Here is a 10,690-nt window from a genome sequence, read left to right as displayed (position 1 = left end):
GTTTTTGAAATTTATATTATTAACCTCCTAAGATGCGAACTCTTTGTCTTTGATTTTTTGTTTTTCTACATATGAGGACATTCGTTTTAAATTTCGATAGAACAGTGGCAGTATAATGTCCTCGTGAGTGGATATCAGGCCCTTGTAGAGCAAAATTTAGTATTTTTCTCTAGAATGAGGCATGCTGTTTAAAGCACTTTGAGTGCTCAGGTAGAGTAGAAAGCACTAGATAAGAACCAGTCCATTTACCATTATAAATACAGGCTTTTTTTGTTGTTATTTGTCTTGTAATATTCGAAACTACCAGACTGCTGCTGCACACAGCAGACAAGAAGAAACGGTTAACTGTTCCACACAGCTGAGACACCATTACGCACAACATTTTAACGCAGCAATACAAACAGGCCTAACTGGGCACAGCTAACTACAGTCTATTACATTTTGCATATTTCACCTGACTCAAAAGGCAGATTTGCAAAACATACAATTGCCCTTCTGCAGCAAGGGCAGTAGTGTAATTACTGCCTTATTCAATGGCAACCCTACAAGGACAATTCTAAGAGTTTCCAGGGGGATAAAACCTTTTAATGTGCTGGTTGTCTGTTGTGCTCCTTTTTTAAGCTGGTAGTTAAATAAATATTTAAATAGAAAATAATGTTTTCATATTACTGCCATGGCTTATGATAGGTAATAGGGGTTAGGTAACTTTGAAAAAACTGACTGGGTGCTGTGATGCCTTGCACTGCCTTGTACAATACTGCAGTAGAAAACGTGAAGGATGCTGTTAGACACAAAAAACTGGAAGTATTAACTTTTTGTTATCGTTTTTTGGCCATAAAAACTGAAAAAGTATTAAATATGTAGTCTTTAAAAACTGGTATTAGAAGAAATGTAAATGTGTTACACCATAATTTGGAGGGGTTTTGTATTCATATATCAAATAAACAATTTTTATTCTATGAATAAAACCTGTGTGAACTTCATCTCACATAAAATGATATTACTTAGTGGAGAATAATATTGTCTATAGTATCGGGTGTTATTTTGGGGTTTAATGAATATTATGAGTTCTATTTGTCTTTGTGGATCGTTTATGGTTGTTTGCTGATGTGATATGCCCCTGGTCCCTCGTCTTCCTGTGTACGCATTTGAGTGTGTGTGCTGTGGTGTGTTAGTTTTGCTGCCATACCAGGCCTGGAGAGTCTCCCGTCTTTGAGCCAGTCGCACCTGGGATTAATCTCTCACCTGTTGCCGATCTGAATAATCAAGGAGCCCTGCATAAGAGAGCAGTGGAGCGGTATTTGGCGTGGGATTGTTAAACTAGGACCACGGTTAGTGCTCATTCTTGTGTTACTGCGTTCTCAGTTATTCTCCTGTTTGAATGGTGAAGGCGTATTTGTTGGCCGGTGGATGGGAATGCACTCACTGTTGCGTCTCTTGTTTCCAGGAGGTTTGCGGAAACACGTGGAGGACACCGAGGAGGACAAACACTCACCACAGACTATAGAGGAGAATCACCGCACAGGCGCACAAAGAACACACACACTGTGGCACTGCTTTCTGCTCTCTTCACTGTAAATAAACGCACCATCTTCATTCAGAAGTCCTGCATTTGGGTTCTCTTTCAACCAACCCTGACAGATATTGTATTACACAGTTAAACCCAGTTCATCTACAGGACAAAGTGTTTGACATTAACATAATTTTTTACTGTGTTTTTTTATACCCCAGCTCCAGTAATATATTTTGACAAATACTTTGTATTACTAGCTGTAGAAGACATCTTGGAATGATTGATAATAAGCTGGACTTCACATTTTGTAACTCACAAAAATACAAAAGTGTAACAAAATGTCATAATGTTATTGGGATTATATGGACTTCATCTGGACTGGATTAATGGATCATTTATAAATGAGATATGATTGAGTTAATTAGTTGCACTGGTAAGTAGACTTTATTACCATCACAGAACACTATGGTGTCTATTTCCCTTATTTACTGTTAAAGCATCCTGAGCCACCAGGAAAATAGAAAGCTAAATAAAATGAGAGTTTGGTTCACAAGAAACATGCTCTTATTATCTGCCCAACTTTAATTTTAATGCAGTTAACATAATTATGTGTGTAAAGTGTAATCAGTGTGTTAGCAGTGTTGAGTGGACTATTTCTACTTTCTGTGCTGTGAGGCACTGCTGAAGCTCCACAGCCGAGAGTTACGTCTTTGTTTTAAGATTTAATTGGCTGTGGTTTGATCTTAATGCCCCTGGGCAAAGGTGAAGATGGGGATTTACAGAACAAGAGGAAAACATTTTTCATATTTCACTCAGTATTTCGAGCTGTAGAAAATATCTTGGAATGATTCATTATCCAGATGTTCCTCACATTTTGTAACTCACATATCCAAAGTACAAAACAGCATCTCACAGTTATACAGACTTCGACTGGACTGTGTTATATATGAGAGTGAGGATTTTTTATTTTTTAAATGGTTTATGGCTAATTTACAGTCAGTCTGTTCATTGTTTCACTCTATTGCTGCTAAAATGATCAGTGCCATGGGCATTCCTTGTGTCAGGGTATAATTAAGGGGTGAATAATGTTCTTTAAGAAAAAAATGAACAAAGAAAAGAGGACTAAAACTACACTCTACACACATAAACACACTGTTTTACCATATCGTCTGCTTGTACTCCAGCTCCAGTTATGCATCCTACATACATAATACAACATAACGCTTATATCTGCTTACAATTAAATCTCCAGTGTTTTAAACAGTTTGTCTATTGTTAAAATGATTTATGAGTGCTTTATAAAATCTGCACTTTGAAACAAATTGCTTTGTTTCTAAGTTTTATTATCTGAATGCTTAGCAGCGTCTGTCTAGAGGGAAATGAGAGGATTTACAGAGCAAGATAAAAAACCCAAGGACATTACAGCAAAGCCATTCATTATATGTTAGTCATTATTTCTAGCTGTAGAAAGTATGTAGGAATCATGTAGTATTTTGGATTGACTGATAACCAGATGTTCCTCCCAAATGTTCCTCACAGCATTATTGGGATTGTAAGAAACTGACTGGTTAATGAATCATTTATGAATGAGATAGAGCATGTTAATGCTGAGCATTAAGTGGATTTTGTTCAGTCACTGAAAGCTAGGCTGGGTGTTTCCTGTTTTCGTGATAAGCTAGGCTAACTAGCTGATGTCCATAAATGCGACATATAATATTATAAATGTGCTTCCTCAAAAGAACAAAAGAATATTAGCAAAATTTTAATTAATTGTATATTTAATAATCTAGGAAGATTTTGAACAAAAATGTAATTACCCAGCAGTCTGAAAACAAGTTTACATGTGCAGCATCAGCCACAGTATTATTACACAGTATGCTAATGTTTTTCAAATGTTAGAGCGATATTATCTCATTCTTGTAAAATCCACACACAAAGGTATTACATCAACATGCAGACCAGGGTTCAAACGCACACACACCTTATCGCTGGTACAACCAGGCGAGACAAACAGATCAATAAGCACTACCTGCACCAGTCAAGAACTCACAATTACCGTCAGTGCCCGAGGAGAAGATGCCATTTGAAAAGATTTCTCAAGATTTCAGCACAGATGGGCATTCAGTCTCTCACCGTCAAAGATTTCGACAAGGTACAGCTCACTTTACAATCAAGTTCAGAGCAGTTTCTTTTCTGCTTTTTTTATACCACCACTTTACTCCCTCCTTGTGAAATCTGACCTTGTGGAACTTTCACTCGTTTACTCATTTTGGTTTCAGATACATGTAAAACATTTGTAATAAGTGTATGTTACATTGTTTAAAACTAAACCACATAGCAGATTGCTCTGTCACCTATTAGGAAAGTCCCCATTATAAATATATTTTATTTATTTTATTTACTGAAGACAAAATATTTCATTAGGATTTTTAACTGAGAGGAACATTTTCAAGGTCTGTTTGCAGATGGAAGCAGACCTGCGTTTCCACACCACCGACTGGTTATACTGAGTCTGAGCCTGCTGAATGCTGTTCTGCTGATAGCTGCTGTTGTCATTGGGATCTACTGTAAGTATGAGAGTCAACAGGAAACTCCTTAATCTGAAGTATAATTTTTACTATCATGAAACAAGTATGTGTTGCTTTGCAGTTGCTTTAGATGGTTGCAGGTTTTGCTAGCAGTTTGCATGGAAAATGCTAACTTGTCTGCAAACTCTCACTAACTACTTACCGAGCAGTAGTAAACTGTGAAAATCAAAACTTCTGCCTGGAGAAATGTGTTAGTTGCCACACAACTTTTACTTTGAAAGCAAATGTCATCTGTTTCTGCATTTTGGCACACTGCACCTAGAAGAGTAAATGGTTACTGTTTGTGCGTACAATAGTGTCTTCAAAGCAACCTGCTGACAAGGTTTTTCACTCAGCAATAGTCAACAACCTGAGCTCAATTCCAGTCACTGGACCTTTCAGTGAATGTAGCTCTTTGTATAGTTATTCGTATATATTAGCTGGTATCTGTATCTGTGACATGCACTCATACTGTCCATAGATGCAATACGCTAACAAATCTACTTTAAAACAAACATGTGGAGCCAACATGGCATCTGGAAAACTGAAGACCACAAACCAATGGCTGACATCACTGTGATTAGAGCAATCTTTTATATTTACCCTCTTTTGCTTTCTCATTTCTTATCTTTCAGGTGTCAAAGCCAAAGACTTTCAGGTTTCAGATTCAGCTGTTTCACCCTTGTTGATTGAAATGAACCATCTCCGCAACCACAGTGGTATCATCAAAGAGAGGCTGGAGGCCCAGGCAAAACTGGTGAAAGAGCGCGCCAACCACGTGCAACTGAAGCTCCAGGTGAAGCAGATGAAGGTCGAAAATGATTTGCTTCAGCGACAAATTGAGACACTAAATGCAGCGAAATCAAATCTCCAGACAAATAAAACTCTGTTAGGTAAGTTCAACGTCCAACCTGTCTTTGTGAACATGCAGCATGCTGTGAATCTGCACAGCTTACTATAAGATAGTAAATGGTTGTTCGATCTCTCTTGGAACAGAGGAAACCTGCGGCAGATGCCCAACAGGATGGCTCCTTCTTAAAACATCCTGTTATTATTTTTCTCACCATGAAATAAACTCCAGAAAGAACTGGACGGAGAGCAGACAATACTGCATTAATCAGGGCGGTGACTTGCTTGTGATCAATAACTTGGAAGAGCAGGTTGGTCAAAAACAAAGTCTCTTCTTCTTAAATAGTTTATTTTGTAGGCCTCTGTGTCTGGTTTTAAAATGCCAAAAGATTTGAGCACACCGTGTGTAAGAGAGTTATCTTCTGTTAATGATTAAGATTCATTTAAATTTCATAATTTTGATGCATTAAAAAAGTAAAGACACAATAATACAAGCTTAAGTTTAGCAATTACTCATTAAGTTGTACTTTATTAAGAGCTTTACACTCAAAAACTTTACCACTGCTACATCTCTGCTCATGTGTGGGTCTGTGTGGGTGTGATTTAATTAGACTGAACTTACTTTAAACTGGCAAAGTAAGAAAAATAGTACTCCTCCAACGTCTTAGAGCACATATGTGACATCTTGATAAAGGCTAACCACGGGGAGAAAATGTTTAATATTAATGACGGATAGCATTGCTCAGCTACGCCTAAACGAAAGGGCTTTTAAATTCTGTTTGATCAAACCATACTTGTATTTCATAATTTAAATGTCAAATCGAATGTCTGCTTTCTCATAGCTCCTCATAACCGACAACTTTCAAAAAGTGAGCAGCTCTGGCATATGGTGGCAGAATGGATACTGGATCGGCCTCACTGATGTGGTGACAGAGGGAACGTGGGTCTGGGTTAACAATGTGACCGAGGTGGATTCAATGTAAGCGTCTCATGAAGTGCTATGATTGATTACTGACAAATGTACTGAAAACAAGTTCCTCTCTAAGTGACTGTGCTTTACTCAAGGTACTGGAGAAGTGGGCAGCCCGACAGCTCTGGTGAGGAGAAGAAGAACTGTGCTGCTTTTCTTTTCTTTACCGATAATGTGAAGACGTTTTACAATGTAGAATGTAGCAGCAAACAGCTGAACTGGATCTGCGAGATGGAGCCAAAGCAAACCACAAGGGGATCTCAATGATGATGTTATTACATAATAATAGCAATAATGTCATAAAATCTCTCAAATAAATTAGCTGTAACTTGACATGTGAAAAATCGTGTTATACACTACTGTGAGTGACATGTTTTCTGTTTTTTGTTTTTAAAGTATTTTGACAACACTCAGCATATTCAGTTGTATATGGGGAAAAATGTCTGCAGCATCTGGTCTGTCATGATTTTAAGATGCTTCATGCTTAACTTGATGAAATAAAAATTCATCCTTAAAGAATATTTCTGATCCTAGTCTTGTTTAGATGATCTGAAAACTCTGCTGTTCCTTTACCTCCTGTAAATGGTTAACAAGTGAACTTGATTTTCTGTTTGCATTGTTACACACACACATGCCCAAACACCCGCAGGGCAATGTCCTAACAAATACTCTCTCTTTCTCGGGTGATCTTGCTGCACTCTTCTCATCTCGTCAATTAAAATGGAGGACAACGGAAATAATGCTGGCTTTTTTGAGAGTACTTATAACAAACTGACTTATCCCGAGGACATTAGTGAAGATGACCACTCTTTCAACTTAAACCAAGAGAGGCAACAAGGTAAATGACAAGAAGATGAATGATGATTAAGGAAATATGTTTAATGTTTATTTTCTGCCAGATTATTAAATGTTTTTGGAAACACAAAGCACTTTTTATAACTTATGATTACACATCCACATTGCCGTGGACCGCGTGGGTGTTATTTTGATGTTGCTTTATTGTGCATGGCTCTGATATTTATCCACCACTTCTCTGTGTAGTGTCCCTGTCCACAATGTGGCCTGGATCCCGTTTAAATCGTTACAAAGTGCTTGCAGTGAGCCTGGCAGTGCTCGCTGCCTTTCTGCTGGCAGTTGATATTGGCCTGGGAGTCTACTGTAAGTGATTACTGCAAGTTGCAGTTTTTGTAATATTGAGAACATTTTTAAATCTTAAAAAAAAAGGTTCAGCAGGAGGGAAAACAATCATCTCTTGTGGGAAAATCGAGGTCAACAAAAAGGGATTTGATTTATTCTCACCTGACTCTTTTTATCCAGTTTGAACTCCCTGGTTTGGTTTTCCACCCTGTAGCTTCACTGCTTATTCACCTGTGTTTCTGTCCTCAATAGGCAGCTAATTTTACTGAAAAGTCTCCAGTAAATACTGTTTCACTACCTGCCTAGTAGCTAAAGTTAGCAGGTAAATATAGAAGAAACGTTAGCATCTATGAAACTGGATATTTTCCCCTCAAATTTATGGAAACCAAAATAATAAATCCCAGTCTTGTTTTCATAAACTGTACAAGGTTGTTCTGTGTCAGCTTTCTAAAACGTTTGTTTCTGCTGCCCTCAAGTGATTGAAAAAGAAAAAAACAGAAAATGCAGGTTTAATTACTAACATTACAAATGTACCTTAAATAACGGTCACTAAAGTAGCATCAGGGAAATTCAGAGTTTGTATTCCCTTAGAAAAACATATTAGTTGACGCATTTTTTCCACCTGGTTGCAAACACAGAAAACTTTCTATATATGATTTAAGCTACAAAATATGAGGTGAGCTTGATTATTTGATTAATAAATATGTTTATTTATAAAAATGGTGTATATGCTTTTTGCACCAATAACTATTATATCAGGTTTTGCCCACTTTATTGGCTAATATTAGATTATTACAGATCACTCATGCCAAATGCCAGATTAATTTGAGTTTTAATTTAATTACAGTATTTCTGTTACATAATTTATCCATATAAGAGGACCAACAAGCTGATAACTCAGTTGTAAATACCTGTTGCTTCTTTATTTAGAAAGGGTCACCAGAGCAGGTGGATCAGCAAATGTGGCATATTTAACCAGGATTTTTGTTGCCACTCTTGAACTGGGGATCTTTCAGTTGTTAGGCAAATGTATTAACAACTGTACTAAAGAGCTATTCACTATGTTCCTTAATTACAGGACAATTAAAAAAAGAGTAAAAAAAATGAGTAAACTCTCTTAGCTGTGACCTAAAAACTGCCTGGGTTCTAGATAATAAATAGATATTTTTAAGTGAGGTTTCACTGCTACTGCTCTTTTTGTTATTTCCAATAGAGTTCCTGCTTCAGCTTTACCAGCACCGTAAAAATTGTACTGTTTTTAAGGTCTTCCTTTTCTCTACTTACAGACCTCAGACTTTCTTATGGGAACCATTTAGTAACAGACATCAGCACTGAGATTGCCAAATTGCAGGCTACTTACAACACTGCACTCCAAAGCAAGACTGAAGCCAAACAGGAGGTGGCGAAAGAGATCAAGTCGCAGCAAATTACCAAGTGGGAGCTTGACCATCTGAACAGAAGGAAAAAAGATAACGAAAAACTAATAGACAGAACTGAAATGGAAATAGCGATGTTGGAATCCCACATGCCAATGCTCAGTGAGAGGCTTTTTCTTTATTTATCATGTTAATAAATGCACTATAACTGTCATGTCATTCCTTTTTTTTTGGTTTTTGTCAACAGAAGAGGGCTGCAGACAGTGTTTGCCAGGCTGGACTGTCATTAACTCCATGTGTTACTTCTTCGCTTTATCTGAGGAACTTTCACGGAGATCATGGATGGATGCCAGACATTTCTGCAAGAGGCAAGGAAGCGACTTATTGGTGATCAACAGCAGAGAGGAACACGTAAGACTCAACATTTAAACAACACAATGAAACTTACTGACAAAATCACGAGTTCCACTTCTCATGAACAGCACTAGCATACATAAATGTTTGTGTGTGTTTTCTTGTACATGGGTATTTCCTATATTGTCAGATGGCCCTTGCTGAAATGATAAAAATGTCTCGAGACCCCTCGAGATCGATGAGCCAGAGTGGATTCTGGATTGGACTGAGAGATGCAGATGTGGAAGGAAGTTGGACGTGGTTGGATGGGACAAGGGTGGAGGAGGGGTATAAATTCTCCTAAAAATCTTAATCCATAATGACAAAGTGAAAGAAGTTTCCTTGCTTTTTTTTTTTTTAAATCAACAATTGCATAAGTACTCACAGCCTTTGCCATGGCACTCAAAATTGAGCTCAGGTGCATCGTGTTTCCACTGATCACTTGTCAGTGGTTTCTATTAGTTTTTGATTGGAGTCCATTGTGGTAAGGATTGTATCAATGCACAGATCTGGGAAAGGGTACAGAAACATTTCTGCACCCCTGAAAGTCCCGATAATGGCTCCATCATCAGTAGATGTAAGAAGTTTGGAACCACCGGGAATCTTCCTGGAGCTGGCCGCCCAGCCAGTCTGAGCAATCAGGGTGTAAGGGCCTTAGTCAGCGAGGTGACCAAGAACTCGATGGTCACTCTAATAGAACTGCACTGTTGCTTTGTAGAGAGTATAATCTTCCAAAAGGACAAGTATTTCTGCAGTTCTGCGCTAATCAGACCTGCATGGTAAAGTGGCCAGATGGAAGCCACTTGTCAGTAAAAGGCACATGACCTGAACAACTCTCAATGAGAAACAAAATGCTCTGGTCTGATGAAACAAAGATTGAACTCTTTAGGCTGAATGCCAAGCGTCATGTCTGAAGGAAACAAGGCTCAGCACCTAGCTAATTCTATTACTACAGTGAAGCATGGTGGTAGCAGCATCATGCTGTGGGGATGTTTTTCAGCAGCAGGAACTACTCAAGACTACTCATGGTCGAGTTGATGATAACTTGCTCCAGAGCACTAATGACCTGGGACTGGGGTGAAGGTTCATTTTCCAACAGGACAGCAACCCTAAAGGTGGCAAAAAGTGCTTCAACAAAGTATTGAGTACTGAGCAGGGGCTCTGAATACTTATGCACATGTTGTATTTTTGTTTTTTGCTTTTAATGCGTTTGCAAGAATTTTGAGCAAATCTTTCTTTGTAATTATAGGCTATTGTGTAAAACTTTGAAGTGAAAAATGAATCAAATCCATTTTGGAATAAAGGCTGTAATGTGACAAAATGTGGAACAAGAGAAGCGCTATAAATTCTTTCTGAATGCACCGTAACCATTATCCATTTGTGATAACATAATTTAAGTATATGTCAGTTTATTGATTTAAGTATATGTGGTAATTTCCAATATATATCTCGTGTCAGAGCACACATAAAAAACTAAGTTACCCATCTTTGTGTTTCAGGTACTGGAATATTGGAGAGCCTAACAACCAAAACAATGAAGACTGTGCAGCTATGTATCCCAGAGACAACCCCTTTAATTCATGGAACGATGCTCCATGCAACTGGAACCTGAAATGGATTTGTGAGAGGACACCAAGACCTTTTAGCTCTAGCTTAAATGTTTAAACAGAGAGTCAAGTCTGGCTTTAAGGCATGGACGCGTCTTCTGAATTTTTTTTTTCTTTATTGTCATGTCTTTTGCAAGAGACTACAAAATGGCAAAGAAGATTAAAATATGAAAAATACACCTGAGTTATAAAGGCATCTACAAAATGTATGTAAATTCTGTAACTGTTACAAATAAAACCTTCACCTTTACTATGTACACAAATTTTACTACTGTACA

General features: G+C 37.8%; 2 protein-coding genes across 3 annotated transcripts; both read left to right on the top strand.

Annotated features, from left to right (window-relative positions):
* Window positions 1–3,512: 3,512 nt before the first annotated feature.
* Window positions 3,513–6,420, top strand: LOC116335844 (CD209 antigen-like protein E). Its single transcript, XM_031759624.2, has 6 exons — window positions 3,513–3,665; window positions 3,967–4,080; window positions 4,716–4,973; window positions 5,077–5,240; window positions 5,772–5,908; window positions 5,995–6,420. The coding sequence occupies exons 1-6, from the start codon at window positions 3,590–3,592 to the stop codon at window positions 6,164–6,166; spliced, it is 921 nt and encodes a 306-aa protein (XP_031615484.1). The 5' UTR covers window positions 3,513–3,589; the 3' UTR covers window positions 6,167–6,420.
* An 87-nt stretch (window positions 6,421–6,507) lies between these two features.
* Window positions 6,508–10,662, top strand: LOC116335842 (CD209 antigen-like protein C). 2 transcript variants are annotated; one of them, XM_031759619.2, is made up of 6 exons: window positions 6,508–6,737; window positions 6,941–7,057; window positions 8,323–8,574; window positions 8,660–8,823; window positions 8,957–9,093; window positions 10,305–10,662. In XM_031759619.2, exons 1-6 carry the CDS (start codon window positions 6,620–6,622, stop codon window positions 10,468–10,470), a joined length of 954 nt encoding a protein of 317 aa, XP_031615479.2. In that variant the 5' UTR covers window positions 6,508–6,619; the 3' UTR covers window positions 10,471–10,662. The 2 variants fall into 2 exon arrangements, with proteins under 2 accessions (XP_031615479.2, XP_031615481.2); XM_031759621.2 differs by lacking the exon at window positions 6,941–7,057.
* Window positions 10,663–10,690: the final 28 nt, after the last annotated feature.

Source organism: Oreochromis aureus, linkage group 19 (genome assembly GCF_013358895.1).
Source record: "Oreochromis aureus strain Israel breed Guangdong linkage group 19, ZZ_aureus, whole genome shotgun sequence".
Classification (NCBI taxonomy): Eukaryota; Metazoa; Chordata; class Actinopteri; order Cichliformes; family Cichlidae; genus Oreochromis; species Oreochromis aureus.
The sequence above is the reverse complement of the archived record's forward strand: the minus strand, read 5'-3'. Positions and strand labels throughout refer to the sequence as shown.

Excerpts from the sequence above, each read along its gene's own strand:
- LOC116335844 (XM_031759624.2), top strand. The coding sequence starts at position 3,590 with ATGCCATTTGAAAAGATTTCTCAAGATTTCAGCACAGATGGGCATTCA. Across the intron at positions 4,081-4,715 it reads TGTTGTCATTGGGATCTACT|GTGTCAAAGCCAAAGACTTT; the intron begins GTAAGTATGAGA and ends CTTATCTTTCAG. Across the intron at positions 5,241-5,771 it reads TCAATAACTTGGAAGAGCAG|CTCCTCATAACCGACAACTT; the intron begins GTTGGTCAAAAA and ends GCTTTCTCATAG.
- LOC116335842 (XM_031759619.2), top strand. The coding sequence starts at position 6,620 with ATGGAGGACAACGGAAATAATGCTGGCTTTTTTGAGAGTACTTATAAC. Across the intron at positions 8,575-8,659 it reads ATCCCACATGCCAATGCTCA|AAGAGGGCTGCAGACAGTGT; the intron begins GTGAGAGGCTTT and ends TTTTGTCAACAG. Across the intron at positions 9,094-10,304 it reads GGGACAAGGGTGGAGGAGGG|GTACTGGAATATTGGAGAGC; the intron begins GTATAAATTCTC and ends TTTGTGTTTCAG.